General features: G+C 38.8%; 4 protein-coding genes across 5 annotated transcripts in view; 2 read left to right on the forward strand and 2 right to left on the reverse strand.

Moving 5' to 3' along the window:
* The window catches only part of hts (adducin 1-like protein hts), a 34,174-nt gene extending 32,270 nt beyond the window's left edge, over positions 1–1,904 (forward strand). Inside the window, exons 9-11 of one of the 2 annotated variants that reach the window (XM_011313838.1) lie at positions 58–125; positions 792–935; positions 1,443–1,904. In XM_011313838.1, coding sequence (XP_011312140.1) covers positions 58–125; positions 792–920 — 197 coding nt within the window. In that variant the 3' untranslated portion in view covers positions 921–935; positions 1,443–1,904. The remainder of the gene's footprint in view (positions 1–57; positions 126–791; positions 936–1,442) is intronic. The other variant, XM_011313839.1, reaches the window with a different exon arrangement.
* A 3,006-nt stretch (positions 1,905–4,910) lies between these two features.
* Positions 4,911–7,114, reverse strand: LOC105271988 (tubulin alpha-1 chain). The gene is made up of 2 exons (XM_011313840.1): positions 6,975–7,114; positions 4,911–6,357 (listed from the first exon to the last, which is right to left on the reverse strand). The coding sequence occupies exons 1-2, from the start codon at positions 6,975–6,977 to the stop codon at positions 5,008–5,010; spliced, it is 1,353 nt and encodes a 450-aa protein (XP_011312142.1). The 5' UTR covers positions 6,978–7,114; the 3' UTR covers positions 4,911–5,007.
* Positions 7,115–8,429: 1,315 nt separating this feature from the next.
* On the forward strand, positions 8,430–10,700 carry Hlc (putative ATP-dependent RNA helicase DDX56). The gene is made up of 3 exons (XM_011313842.1): positions 8,430–8,608; positions 8,855–10,056; positions 10,259–10,700. Exons 1-3 carry the CDS (start codon positions 8,516–8,518, stop codon positions 10,626–10,628), a joined length of 1,665 nt encoding a protein of 554 aa, XP_011312144.1. The 5' UTR covers positions 8,430–8,515; the 3' UTR covers positions 10,629–10,700.
* Positions 10,688–12,047, reverse strand: LOC105271989 (protein PBDC1). Its single transcript, XM_011313841.1, has 4 exons — positions 11,878–12,047; positions 11,492–11,557; positions 11,341–11,400; positions 10,688–11,118 (listed from the first exon to the last, which is right to left on the reverse strand). The coding sequence occupies exons 1-4, from the start codon at positions 11,896–11,898 to the stop codon at positions 10,762–10,764; spliced, it is 504 nt and encodes a 167-aa protein (XP_011312143.1). The 5' UTR covers positions 11,899–12,047; the 3' UTR covers positions 10,688–10,761.
* Positions 12,048–12,275: the final 228 nt, after the last annotated feature.

Here is a 12,275-nt window from a genome sequence, read left to right on the forward strand (position 1 = left end):
TTTTTTTTACGTTTATCGAGGAGTTGAAAATATTCTACAATTTGTGGTGTGTTCCAGGGGAGAATACCGTGAATGGAGACCACTCTGATGCACATCACAGCACCTTCTCCCACAGCAGCAAAGAGGTTCGTCGGATTTTTTTTTCTCTAACTCTCCTGTTTTTATCTTCAATTTTAGTGCGGAGAATAATTCGCGGTTTTTTCACATTTTCATGGTATTATTGTACTAATTACATGGCACATTTTCCACTCATCTGGTCCTCAGAAGCTCTAGATGTCATTCATTAATTCATCAGTGATTAAGGGGGGAGTGGATTTTTCCATGATTTCTGTCTTCATTCTTCATGGTTTTTTATTAACTGTTAATTACACGTGTAGCCATTTTTGAGGGTCCAGATTGTGGGGTTTGACGAGAGGATCCATTAGGGGATATCGTGTCATGTCTTGGAGGATTCTCATCAATCACGTTCATCATTCACGTATTATTTACATAATTCATTATTAATATCATTAGGATGTATCGTTGATTTTGAAAATTTTAATTGGTTGGAATGAGCAGTTGTCATTTATCATTCATACGGTTTATTCTTTGAAATTCATCTCCATTGCTAGAGATTATTTGGGGTACTAATTATAGGTGAATAGTATTTAATGCTGGCGAACGGCTCTGCTTGCATGGAATACGAATTTATCAATTTTTCGGGGAGAGATATCGAGTGGTTGGAGATGGAATTTCATCTGCATGTGCATGTGGTTTTTTTATGTTTATTTGTTGGGACCTTCCATGTTAAGGGTTCCATGTCGCAGGATGTCAGCGTTAGCGAGGAGTCACCCAAGAAGGAGAAGAAGAAGAAGAAGGGGCTCAGGACACCCTCTTTCCTCAAGAAGAAGAAGGAGAAGAAGAAGCCTGTCGAGGCGTAGGTAGTTCTAACTCGGGTACGTATTCATCATTTTAATTCATTCACTGATTGCTAGTGTAATTACTAGTTGTCAATTAAAATCGATAATTCTGGAAAATATCAAATGCGCGCTAAACTCTAGAGAAGATGGGGTGAAACGGAATATTCTTAAATCATCAATATCTCCGGACACAACGATGCTATTCCTACGAGTTGAAACTCATTTTAAAGTTTACAATAAAATCTTCAAAATGAATGTAAAATCGTTGAGTTCCGGTCGCTAGAACTTGAGTTATCGATGATAAAAGGACAGTCAGTTCCATTTCCCTCTTCTAGAGTATTAGAATAGTTAAAAAGCCATTGCAATTATTTTTGCATTAGACTATTTTTAGGTGCTCAAATAGAAGAACTCATTCATTTCTCATGGATTTCATAAAAACTAAAATGTAAATGAGAGAACAAGTGTCTAATTATTTTGAGACTCAGAGAATAAAATCTCCAACTGTCATTTACTTTTTTAATGTTTTACTCATTATTTTTACAGACACTGCCACAGAAAATATTTTACCAGAAATAAAGGAAACAAAAAAACAAAGCTAGAATGCAAGATCGAAGTGCAAAACGAGCAGAGAATATACACCCGAAATTTAATAACGAAATTACGAAGAGAAGTCATCGCCTGAAGCAGCCGACGAGCAAAAATCCCATCATATTTTCCAGAACTCAAGACTGCCATCACGTTTACGAAAATAACGAAGACTATATTCTATTGTTAATGTTTTTACGTTTTTAATTTGTTAAGCATCCCATGATGTGAAGACAAGAGACAAATGAAAAAATATGGGGGGGACAAGTCCTCGACCGAAACCTTTTCGAGGTGAAATAATCAATTGTAATGACGATGTGCGTGAGGGAAGCAGTGAAATTAATTACCGAAAATCATGTTGCACGTAAAAGTTATACCTAATTGAGTTTTTAAGTTAATTAAAGTGTTTTAATTATCTTATTATTTGTCTTTTAATATCTTTTTAATTCGGATTATTTTATGAGAGGGTAGGACGAGGGGATGAGACTATTTATTCATTTCCTGATTCAATCGTGATTAACTGACGAAATTCCTATTCCTATCTTTGTAAGAGCAATGAAACTTAATTAACTTCTCCCCTCGTGCTTATCAATCACTGAAAATCATCTTAATGAATGTTTTGAATCGACGAATGGGACTGGGAAAGGCTCGGCGAAAGCATCGGCATGACAATGAAAAAAAAAAAAGGAATCGATTATTGAGAAATTATCGAAAAATCAGGCATATCGTTATCAACGATTTGCTGAGATTTTTCCCTCGGTACAGAGCGCTGGGTAAAAAACTTCAACGATTGTAATTGAACGATTCTCCGTGTCAATTTATGAGATTGACACTAAAAATTATGGAAAGGGCATAAATGATAAAGCATCATCGCGAAAGATCATTTCAGGCTTTTGAGCTGGTACAAATAATTAGATATGATGATAATGAAAATGTGGGGGTACAGGCGATTTTATTCGTACAATTCATCGAAATTACACAACTGGAACAATTAGACGATTGATCAATCTTTCTGATACTCAATAATTCATCGTGGAAGAATGTTAATGGAATTTGAAATTTGCAAATCGCCATGGGAATGAAAATGGGTTTATTCGTCCTCATCTATTCCTTCGCGCAATGGCCTAGCTTTCTTGCACGCGCGCTTTGCATCGAAACGTTTTAAGGAGAATTTAATGGACAAATTGAAGTAGATGGCCGTCGCGGTTCTGTTGGAGAAACAACTGTGTGTGTTGCTTTTTCAATTCTGTGATTAATTCTGTAGTGAAATGGTAAAAGAAGAAAAATCCATTTAACACTTTGGTGAGTTATTCGGAAATATCTTCGCTACTACGAGAAATAGTGAAATTTTCGTAATTTCCTTTTTTGTAGCTCTAAAATAGATCTGCAAAAAACATTCTGATATAAATAGTGCTACCTGCCGCAGTTCCAAAGATATTCCCGAAAAACTTCTTGATATGCTAAATTAATTCCTCGGCTTCTACCCCTTTACTATTAAATTGAAATTAAATTTAATGGAGAATTCGTTATTGGAGATCTTCCAGGATGAACTAATCTTCGTTTAGTCACAGAATTTTTATTTGAATCTTTTTTTTGTTATCTTTCGTGTTGTGGTCGCTTGTGAAGCGATGTGTTCACGAGAGGTTGAATTGCAGCGTTTTATGGTGCCGAATACGTGAGAATGAGAGTAAAAATGTCCTCAGATTCCTTAATTAATCATTTTTTAACAAATATTTGGTCCATGTTGATGCGCAGTCTTTGATAAAGGGATTTGTCGGTCCAGCGGAGTAATGAATTAATAAAAAAAATTGTCTCCTGCCCCTTTGGATCGATCTAATCGCAATGAGGATGAACTCTGCTTCATCGAGAGATGATTCTTAAAATGCACGTGCGAACATATTATTTTTTACTCTATCCCATATAATTTTAAATCCCGAAAATAATTGGGAAAAGAAAATACTGTGTGATGTGACTCACGAGAAAGTGCGAGCATTAATTACCTTTTTTAAATTAATTTCCTTTTTCTTTGTACAAAGTATGGAAAAAATAAAAGAGAAGAATGTGTTTGTCATTATTTTATCGCAACTTTCTTGTTAGGATTTAATTGAATAATGGAATAAAATGAATTATGGAAAATAAAGGATATTGTGAGCTAGATTCTTTCTTGTTGCACGCTTGTCTATGAGAACATTTATATGAGATGAGAAAAATTGAGGTGTATCTGGTGACTTGAGAGGAGAAAAATAATGGATAATTGTATTATTGAGATGAAAGAATCGTCGTGACGATTGCAATTCTATTATTGTAATAGTTAATATATACCTATATACATATTATAACAATATTATTAAATATACAAGGAGTAATTTTAGCCATGATTTTCAAGTTTCAATCACATTTCACCATCGATTCGGATTACTGAATGTACCTTTTTGGGAAATTATCATTCTTTTCAATATTCGTCCACTGGGAGGAGAGTTCCTTCATTTTTACAAAATATCTATAAGGAAAATTATTGAATGCACCTGTATATATCTTGGAAATCGATCGCAATATCATCGTGAATGAGATGATTGAGTGAATTTTTTAGTTTTCGCAGTTAATGGCACAAATTCAGGCCTACAGGTGGCCATTTTTGATTAATTATCATTTGACGCGGACGTGAGAAGCGAAAAGGTAAAAGGTAACAAGTCGATTTAACTAATGGGTAAGTTTTCCAGGAATATTTCTGAATCTAAAAGAAATACGCAATTTTCGAAGTGACTTTTTTTATAGCTCTTATTCCACTCTATAAAAGTGGTGTTAAGCAAAATTTTGCGATCTTCATTGGATTGAAAGATATTCTACGAAAATAAACAAATCGGCGTTTAGTTCGTTGTTATCATTCACCTCTTCGCAATTAAGAAATTGCGTTGATCGTTCGATGAATCATAATGAAGTGTTCAGATTTGCTTATAGTCAACTTGAGCAATTGATTGTTACTGTCATCCACGAAAATAAATTCTAAAAAATAATAAACAATTTGAATTCAACCACTCCATGACTAATTAAAAACCAAAAATTAGTTTTCGCCTTTTGAAAGCTGATGTAAATAATCTGAGTTCATGCGGTTACCCGTATTTCTATTCAGTTCCGAAATAGTTAAAAAAAATATTCATTTTTAAGTAAGACTATATTTTTCCTGTTCTCCAAGAAAAATATTTTTGGAATGAATTGAAATATTAATACCTTTGTTGTAATGTTTTTTCTAGTTCTTTGAGAGCTGCGAAAAAGATTTCTACAAAAAATACGTGATCGCCTTTGTTTCCGAATATTACATTTAAAACCCCACCCCAACGTCCTCGACCTCGCAAAAAGGGTAAATAACAAAAAAAACAATTCTCATTTCAAAATCATGTATTTTTCATCGAGACTGGAGCATAGTTTCCTTGAAATTTCCGAATGACAGGAATGTTGAAATAAATACAAAGTGCTGAACCAAAACGAATAAATCTCGATGTAGTTGAAGAATAGTGGAGATGCCTTAGTACTCCTCGGCGCCCTCGCCCTCTCCCTCAGCGGAGTCCATGCCGACCTCCTCGTAGTCCTTCTCGAGGGCAGCGAGATCCTCACGAGCCTCAGAGAACTCTCCCTCCTCCATGCCCTCACCCACATACCAGTGAACAAAAGCACGCTTGGCGTACATGAGATCGAACTTATGATCAAGACGAGCCCAAGCTTCAGCAATAGCTGTGGTATTGGAGAGCATGCATACAGCACGCTGGACCTTGGCGAGATCACCCCCAGGGACAACAGTGGGTGGCTGATAGTTGATGCCAACCTTGAAGCCAGTGGGACACCAATCAACAAATTGAATGGTTCGTTTGGTCTTAATCGTGGCGATTGCAGCATTCACGTCCTTGGGAACAACGTCACCCCTGTAGAGCATGCAACATGCCATGTACTTGCCATGACGAGGATCACACTTGACCATCTGATTAGCTGGCTCAAAGCAGGCATTGGTAATCTCTGCCACTGACAATTGCTCGTGATATGCCTTCTCAGCTGATATCACTGGGGCATAAGTCACCAGAGGGAAATGGATTCTTGGATAGGGCACCAAATTTGTCTGGAATTCAGTGAGATCCACGTTGAGGGCTCCATCGAAACGAAGTGATGCAGTGATTGATGAGACAATCTGTCCAATCAGTCTGTTAAGATTCGTGTAGGTGGGACGCTCGATATCGAGATTTCTTCGGCAGATGTCGTAAATCGCCTCATTGTCCACCATGAAGGCACAGTCCGAGTGCTCCAGGGTTGTGTGAGTTGTCAGTATTGAGTTGTACGGCTCGACCACTGCTGTCGATACCTGAGGGGCCGGATAGATTGCAAACTCTAATTTTGATTTTTTACCGTAGTCCACGGAGAGACGCTCCATCAGGAGGGATGTAAAGCCTGAGCCAGTCCCACCACCGAATGAGTGGAAGATCAGGAATCCCTGGAGTCCTGTGCATTGGTCTGCCAGTTTGCGAATCCTGTCCAACACCAAGTCAACTATTTCCTTGCCAATTGTGTAGTGGCCACGGGCGTAATTATTCGCTGCGTCCTCCTTGCCAGTGATCAGTTGCTCTGGGTGGAACAGCTGGCGATAGGTTCCAGTACGTACTTCATCGACCACAGTTGGCTCCAAATCAATGAAGACAGCACGCGGTACGTGCTTGCCAGCTCCAGTTTCACTGAAAAAAGTGTTAAAGCTGTCGTCACCACCTCCGATGGTCTTGTCAGATGGCATTTGTCCATCGGGCTGGATACCATGTTCCAGGCAGTACAGCTCCCAGCAAGCATTACCAATTTGGACTCCAGCCTGTCCAACGTGGATTGAGATACATTCACGCTGTAACAGATAAAGAAATTCATAATAATTATTTAAGAGTTATTCAAGCAAATCAGTGGTCATACTCAAAATTGAGAGAAATAATTTCGGTAATTATCGACTTTTTATCGAAAAACTATGAATTCAAACATTTAATCTATTTATCAAACAACTTTTTAGTGGAGAATCCGACTTCTAACTATGATCATCAGTTTCTGAAACAATATTTTAAAAATTCTAAAATTCAATTCAATCGCATTGAAATATTATTCGGATCAAACCGTTAGGAATTATCGATCGCATTATATGAGTCAGTCAGGGTGGAGCCGGCCGGCGGAAACCGTTACAAAATGGCCTCCATTAAACAAAAATGACGCTTAACGAGGCTTCCCAAATCTCCTAAAAATTTCGGCCCCTACGCAATAACCCTTTCAAGAAAAACGCAAAATCAGCTCTCCTAATAATATAATTAAAAACTCTTTCCCGGAGACAAGCAATTAAAATTTCACCGAAATGTGGACTAAACTGACGCGAGAAGCCATTTCCCTGACATGTTTGCAGGAAACAATTCCTCCGAAATTATTTTCACAGATTCGAGAACTCGCGGATTATCAAAAATACTGAGGATTGGGACTCACCATTTTGAAGTTTTTTAAATTTTTTTGATGTACAAAAGAGAGACGTTAAAAGGATTGTCGGCAGAAGTTAGCAATGGCACTTCAGCGAACAATTTCCAACGGCTTTTGTCGTGAGACTACTCCGCCCCAGCGACGTTCAGATCACTTTATACCCTCGGTGAACGGCTACACACCGAGACAGCTGATTGGTTGGCTGTGACCCGTCAAAGGGCCCCCATTGGTTCTCTCTCAACCGCAGGACCGACTTGCACCTTGCGACACTTTACTGCGCACCACAATCCAGTTCCGAATTCAATGTTTAATTGCCGTTTTGATAATTAAATATCGAATTTAATTTTGCTGGATTCAAGAGGCAGAGGGAAGGGAACGCCTGCACATCGCGGGATCGATTTTTCAGCGGTTCGACGAGGAGAGATGGCTAATTGGGGTGTGACTCATCAACGGTGTATTCCATATTTGGGGCAAATGTTTTTCCTCGTTTCACCCGGCAACGGCTTCTCCGTGCCAAGACACGAATTCGATCGGTCCTTATATGAAAATTATGGAAGGATGACGTGATCTGCTGATGCAAAAGGAAATGAAAGGAATTATTCTGTTCAATGGTAACGGATAATCGGTGATCTGGTATAATTGTGGATTTTCAGGGGCTTCATTTCGTTGGGTTCAATAAGGGCCCCTCGAATAATTTTAATGGGCCTTCAGACTTCCTAGAATTACCAGCTGCACATCGCAGAGCCTATGGCCCTTCTCGGGGTATTATTTTCCCTTGAAGTCTGAGGTGAAGCCCTCCATTGACCTTGATAAGAGCTCGGGGTGATACAACAGTCGAAAAACACCGGAAGAACAGCAGCTGGCAAACGATGAGGATATTATCAGACCGTGGGATGATTAATTCATTGGTGATAAGGAGATGTCCAAATAGATCACATCTTTTCTGTTTTAATGTATTCTCATCATCAATTTTTTATTAATTAGTTATCGATTGTTAGAGCCCTTTGGGATAATCGATGAGTAAACGCAAGGAAATATTTTTCTTCATCCAACTGGTTATAAGTTATAATATTTTATTCGTGGATTCAATTACTGGGGCTAAGGTATTAAGGAATCGTCTCAGTTCCTTTATTCTAATACTATAAAATTATTAATTATTATTAAAGGACATATTCTCAATATAATAACTCAATTTTCGAAAGACATCCACGACAATTCCAATAATTCCGCATAACACGAGCAAAACCATGTAAAGCACACGAAAATATTGATCTGCCGTTTGAACGAGGGAAATTTCCAAGAGGAATAGGATAATTAGACGTTTCATGGATTTTTTTATGAACGTAAAACCATAAAAATCCACAGAACCTCAGCAATTATGTTTCTTCAACGAATTGAGACACATGAGGACATCTCTGAGTTACTGTTGAACCCAGAGATCATGTCAGAATTTTCCGAGCGATACATTAAGGTTAGAAGTTCTCAACAACAACAAAAACACGTGTCAAATAATTTTGGTGACAAATACTAGTTTAATAGATTAATTACCAATGGACTCTGAGGAGGAAATGCAGACTGAGGAGCAGAATGAGGAGAAAGTTGTCGCTTTCCACGAATTCGGATTGGATGACAGAATCCTAAAGGTAAATTCGTCATTACCCTTTTAAGGATTCCACACTCATCTCCGACTTTTGCCCATTAAATTCGAGCGGAATAATGGATATGTCCAAAACTATGAGAAAAAATCCAATTTTTGTTGGTCGTTTTTTTTGCAGATCTTAATTATGAAGTTATGAAAAGATTTACGTCAATTTATCTATTTTTATCACGTCACTGCGGAATTAATTTCCCTACTTGCAAAATGAATCGATTGTAATGATTTTCTCCAGGCAATAGCCAAGTTGGGATGGCTGGAACCGACTCCAATCCAAGAAAAGACAATTCCTCTTCTCCTGGAGGGAAAAGACGTATTAATCCGGGCGAGGACAGGTTCAGGCAAGACAGGAGCCTTCGCGATTCCCCTGATCCAAAAGATCCTTTCCACCAAGGCTCAGCAAACGAGACAAGAGACGAAGGCATTGATCCTGGCCCCTAGCAAAGAGCTCTGCAAGCAGATTCACCAGGTCTTCACAGACCTGACGACAAAGTGCTCTCGAGAAGTGACGGTCGTGGAAGTGAGTGGACAAATTGAGTTGTCCGTGCAGAAGCCAATTCTCGCTCATAATCCAGAGATAATTGTGGGCACCCCAGGGAGAGTTCTCCAGCACATCAAAGCGGGGCATATGGATCTGAAGAAGAGTCTGGAGACGTTGATAATCGACGAGGCGGATTTAGTCTTCTCTTTTGGCTACGAGGACGAGCTCAAAAAGGTCCTGGCTCATCTTCCCACTATTTATCAGGCTGCGCTGGCCTCTGCCACCCTCTCGGAGGATGTTCTCACTCTAAAAAAACTTGTCCTGCATAATCCAGCGACTTTGAAGCTCCAGGAAGCGCCTTTGGCACCTCCATCACAATTGGCCCACTATAGTCTTGCTGCTGAGGAGAACGACAAATCTGCCATTCTCTATTCTTTAATTAAACTTCATCTAATCAGGGGGAAGACCATCATCTTCGTTAACACTGTGGACAGATGCTACAAACTCAAACTCTTTCTGGAGCAATTTGGAATTCCAACTTGTGTGTTAAACTCTGAATTACCTGCCTCATCGAGGTGCAGGGCTGTTACTCAGTTTAATTCTGGGACGTACGATATTATTATTGCTTCTGATGAAAAAGCGCTGGACGAGCCTCACGTTGTTAAAGAGAAGAAGGGCAAGAGGAGAAAGGACAAAGAGAGTGGCGTTGCAAGGGGAATTGATTTCCAGTTTGTCTCCAATGTTGTTAATTTTGATTTTCCACTGGATGTTGATTCTTATGTGCACAGAGTAGGAAGGACTGCCAGGGGGAAGAATCAGGGAACTGCTCTCAGTCTTATTTCGATTAGGGAGAGGGAATTGATGGCGAAGGTGGAGGAGTCGCTTAAGAAAAGTTATGGCAGGAGCAGCTTGTTTCAGACTTATCAATTTAAGCTCGAAGAGGTTGAGGGATTCAGGTAGTTTTTTGTTTATTTCTCTAAAATCACAATTATCCGTCAATTAACTATTGCTGTCACATGCATTTTACTTAAGTCACATAAATACTGAAAGTAATTTGATTATGCATTTTTCTGATACGAAACTAGAGGCAGTCTTGATAATGTGGAAAAAGCAATTACCAGCTGGTCTATTCTTCTGATATTTCTTGTTTTTGAATAGATATCGAGCGAAAGATGCTTGGAAAGCAGTAACGAGGATAGCAGTGAGAGAAGCCAGATTAAAAGAGATAAAACAAGAGCTCCTGAACTGTGACAAACTGAAAAGCTACTTCGATGACAATCCCAGGGACTTGCAAACACTCAGACAGGACAAAGCTCTTCACACTGTTAAAATCCAGCCGCACTTGAAGGATGTGCCGGATTACATAGTTCCACCGTCTCTGAAGAGGCTCATGGGTTTCGGGAAGAGAAAACGAAAGTTTAACCGAGATGCAGCGGTCTCAGGAGCCACCGCAACTAAATCTAAGCATCAGGCCAGAGCCTCAAACCCTCTGATGAGTCTCACTGTCCAGAACAAGATGAGGAAATAAAACGAATTAAAGGCACTATGATTTTTTTAATTAATGTAAAATGAATTTAGAGTAAAAAATAGTATTCTCTCATTTTATTTGTCAAGTTAATTGAGAAACATATTTTTCGGTGGACCATTTGGGAAAATGTGGATCAATTCTTCGAGATTTTCTTGGGCTTGAATTTTTGCATGATGCAGTCGTTATGGCCCTCTCTGTTCCTCGCTAACTCTATCGCGTAGAATTGAATCCTGGTGACCAGGGTACTGTTTTTCTCAGAGTATTCGTCAACACAGTTGACTCTCAGGAGAGTTCCCATGTTGTAGTCTTCAACGAGATTTTTGAATTGCTCACAGAATGACCTCCACTTATTCTTTCCCTCTGAGGATTTCATCTCGTTTACGTTGATAATGTCTACTTTTAGGTCGGGGAATGTTTCTCGGAAGGTTTTGTAGATTGCATCGTCGTGGGGCGTCAGCCTGAGGATTTTTGGATCAAGCGAGCATAAAATCTGAAATAATGAGAAATGCATGTAGCAAATTATGAAGACTTTTTTGTAGTTCTTATTCCAGTCTGAAAAAAAGGAATCACAACAAATTGGCTGTTTTTGCAAGGTGCGGAGATATTCACCGAAAATGTGAACAGGGAGAAAATTGAATTGTGATTTTTTGTGATTATTGGTTTTTCAATTTATGTAGGAGTTGCTGATGTACGATTTACTGATTTTACTTACATTAAAATAAATTTCTGCATGTTCGAAGGCTTTCATCGCCCACATGGCTTCGATCGAGCTCTGTAATCAAGCATCTCTATATTAAAACATTAGAAAAATCCAATTAGTGATGACCTATTAAGGTAGTTGATTTCTTCCAATTGATACGTACGTCATTGCCGAATTCTTCAGCAGGTCTCGATAAAACGCTGGCACCTGCTAGCAACTGATCAGCTGTCTAAGTACAACACTTAATAATTAATCTATATAATGGAAAATAAATATATTCTTTCCAGACAGTTTACGTTGGAAAGAACTCAAAAGTCTTCATTCCGTTTTGACAAAAACATCATTCCCTTTTTATAAAAAAATAATTCCCTTTTGATGAAAACATCATTCCCTTTCCTAAAAAAATCATTCCCTTTTTATAAAAATATCATTCCCTTTTGATGAAAAGCAAAGAGAAATTATACGGTACGTTTGAGGGATAACCTTAAAGGATTGAAAAATGAGGAAAATTTTGTCGTAAACTTCGGGAAATTGGATAGGATTGCATACCACATTTCCAATATTCTCCATTGGTGGTTATCGCTACTGATATCTCAATATTCAATTAAAAATCGCAAGTTCGGATGAATTGACACACGTGAATTCACGAGACAGTTATGAACAGTCGTGTATCTTCACCGAAAGCGTGGAAAACTTTCGTTGTAGGGTTTCGAAACATTTCCCCCACTAGCGCCGCCCCGGCCGGGACGTTGATGCACTTCTCCATGTCAATTCTCATGGAACTGCTCGTGTGGATTCACCCTGATGAATAAATGCACAGTGCCCCATGGGCATTGCGGCATGACACTTGTGGTGGGCGCCATGACAGTGCTCTGCTTTTTTTAATAGGAAACATTTCCATGCTCCCCTGACACTTTTTTCCAAAAATTTTGAATTTTCGCATTTCC

This window comes from Fopius arisanus, unplaced genomic scaffold (assembly GCF_000806365.1).
Source record: "Fopius arisanus strain USDA-PBARC FA_bdor unplaced genomic scaffold, ASM80636v1 scaffold00131, whole genome shotgun sequence".
Lineage (NCBI taxonomy): Eukaryota > Metazoa > Arthropoda > Insecta > Hymenoptera > Braconidae > Fopius > Fopius arisanus.

What these genes read in the sequence shown, in the direction of transcription:
- Hlc (XM_011313842.1), top strand. Translation starts at nt 8,516, where the DNA reads ATGGACTCTGAGGAGGAAATGCAGACTGAGGAGCAGAATGAGGAGAAA. An exon ending in TGGATGACAGAATCCTAAAG is followed by an intron (nt 8,609 to 8,854) that starts GTAAATTCGTCA and finishes GATTTTCTCCAG; the next exon opens with GCAATAGCCAAGTTGGGATG. An exon ending in GAAGAGGTTGAGGGATTCAG is followed by an intron (nt 10,057 to 10,258) that starts GTAGTTTTTTGT and finishes GTTTTTGAATAG; the next exon opens with ATATCGAGCGAAAGATGCTT.
- LOC105271989 (XM_011313841.1), bottom strand. Translation starts at nt 11,898, where the DNA reads ATGGAGAATATTGGAAATGTG. An exon ending in TGGAGAATATTGGAAATGTG is followed by an intron (nt 11,558 to 11,877) that starts GTATGCAATCCT and finishes TGTTGTACTTAG; the next exon opens with ACAGCTGATCAGTTGCTAGC. An exon ending in CTGAAGAATTCGGCAATGAC is followed by an intron (nt 11,401 to 11,491) that starts GTACGTATCAAT and finishes GCTTGATTACAG; the next exon opens with AGCTCGATCGAAGCCATGTG.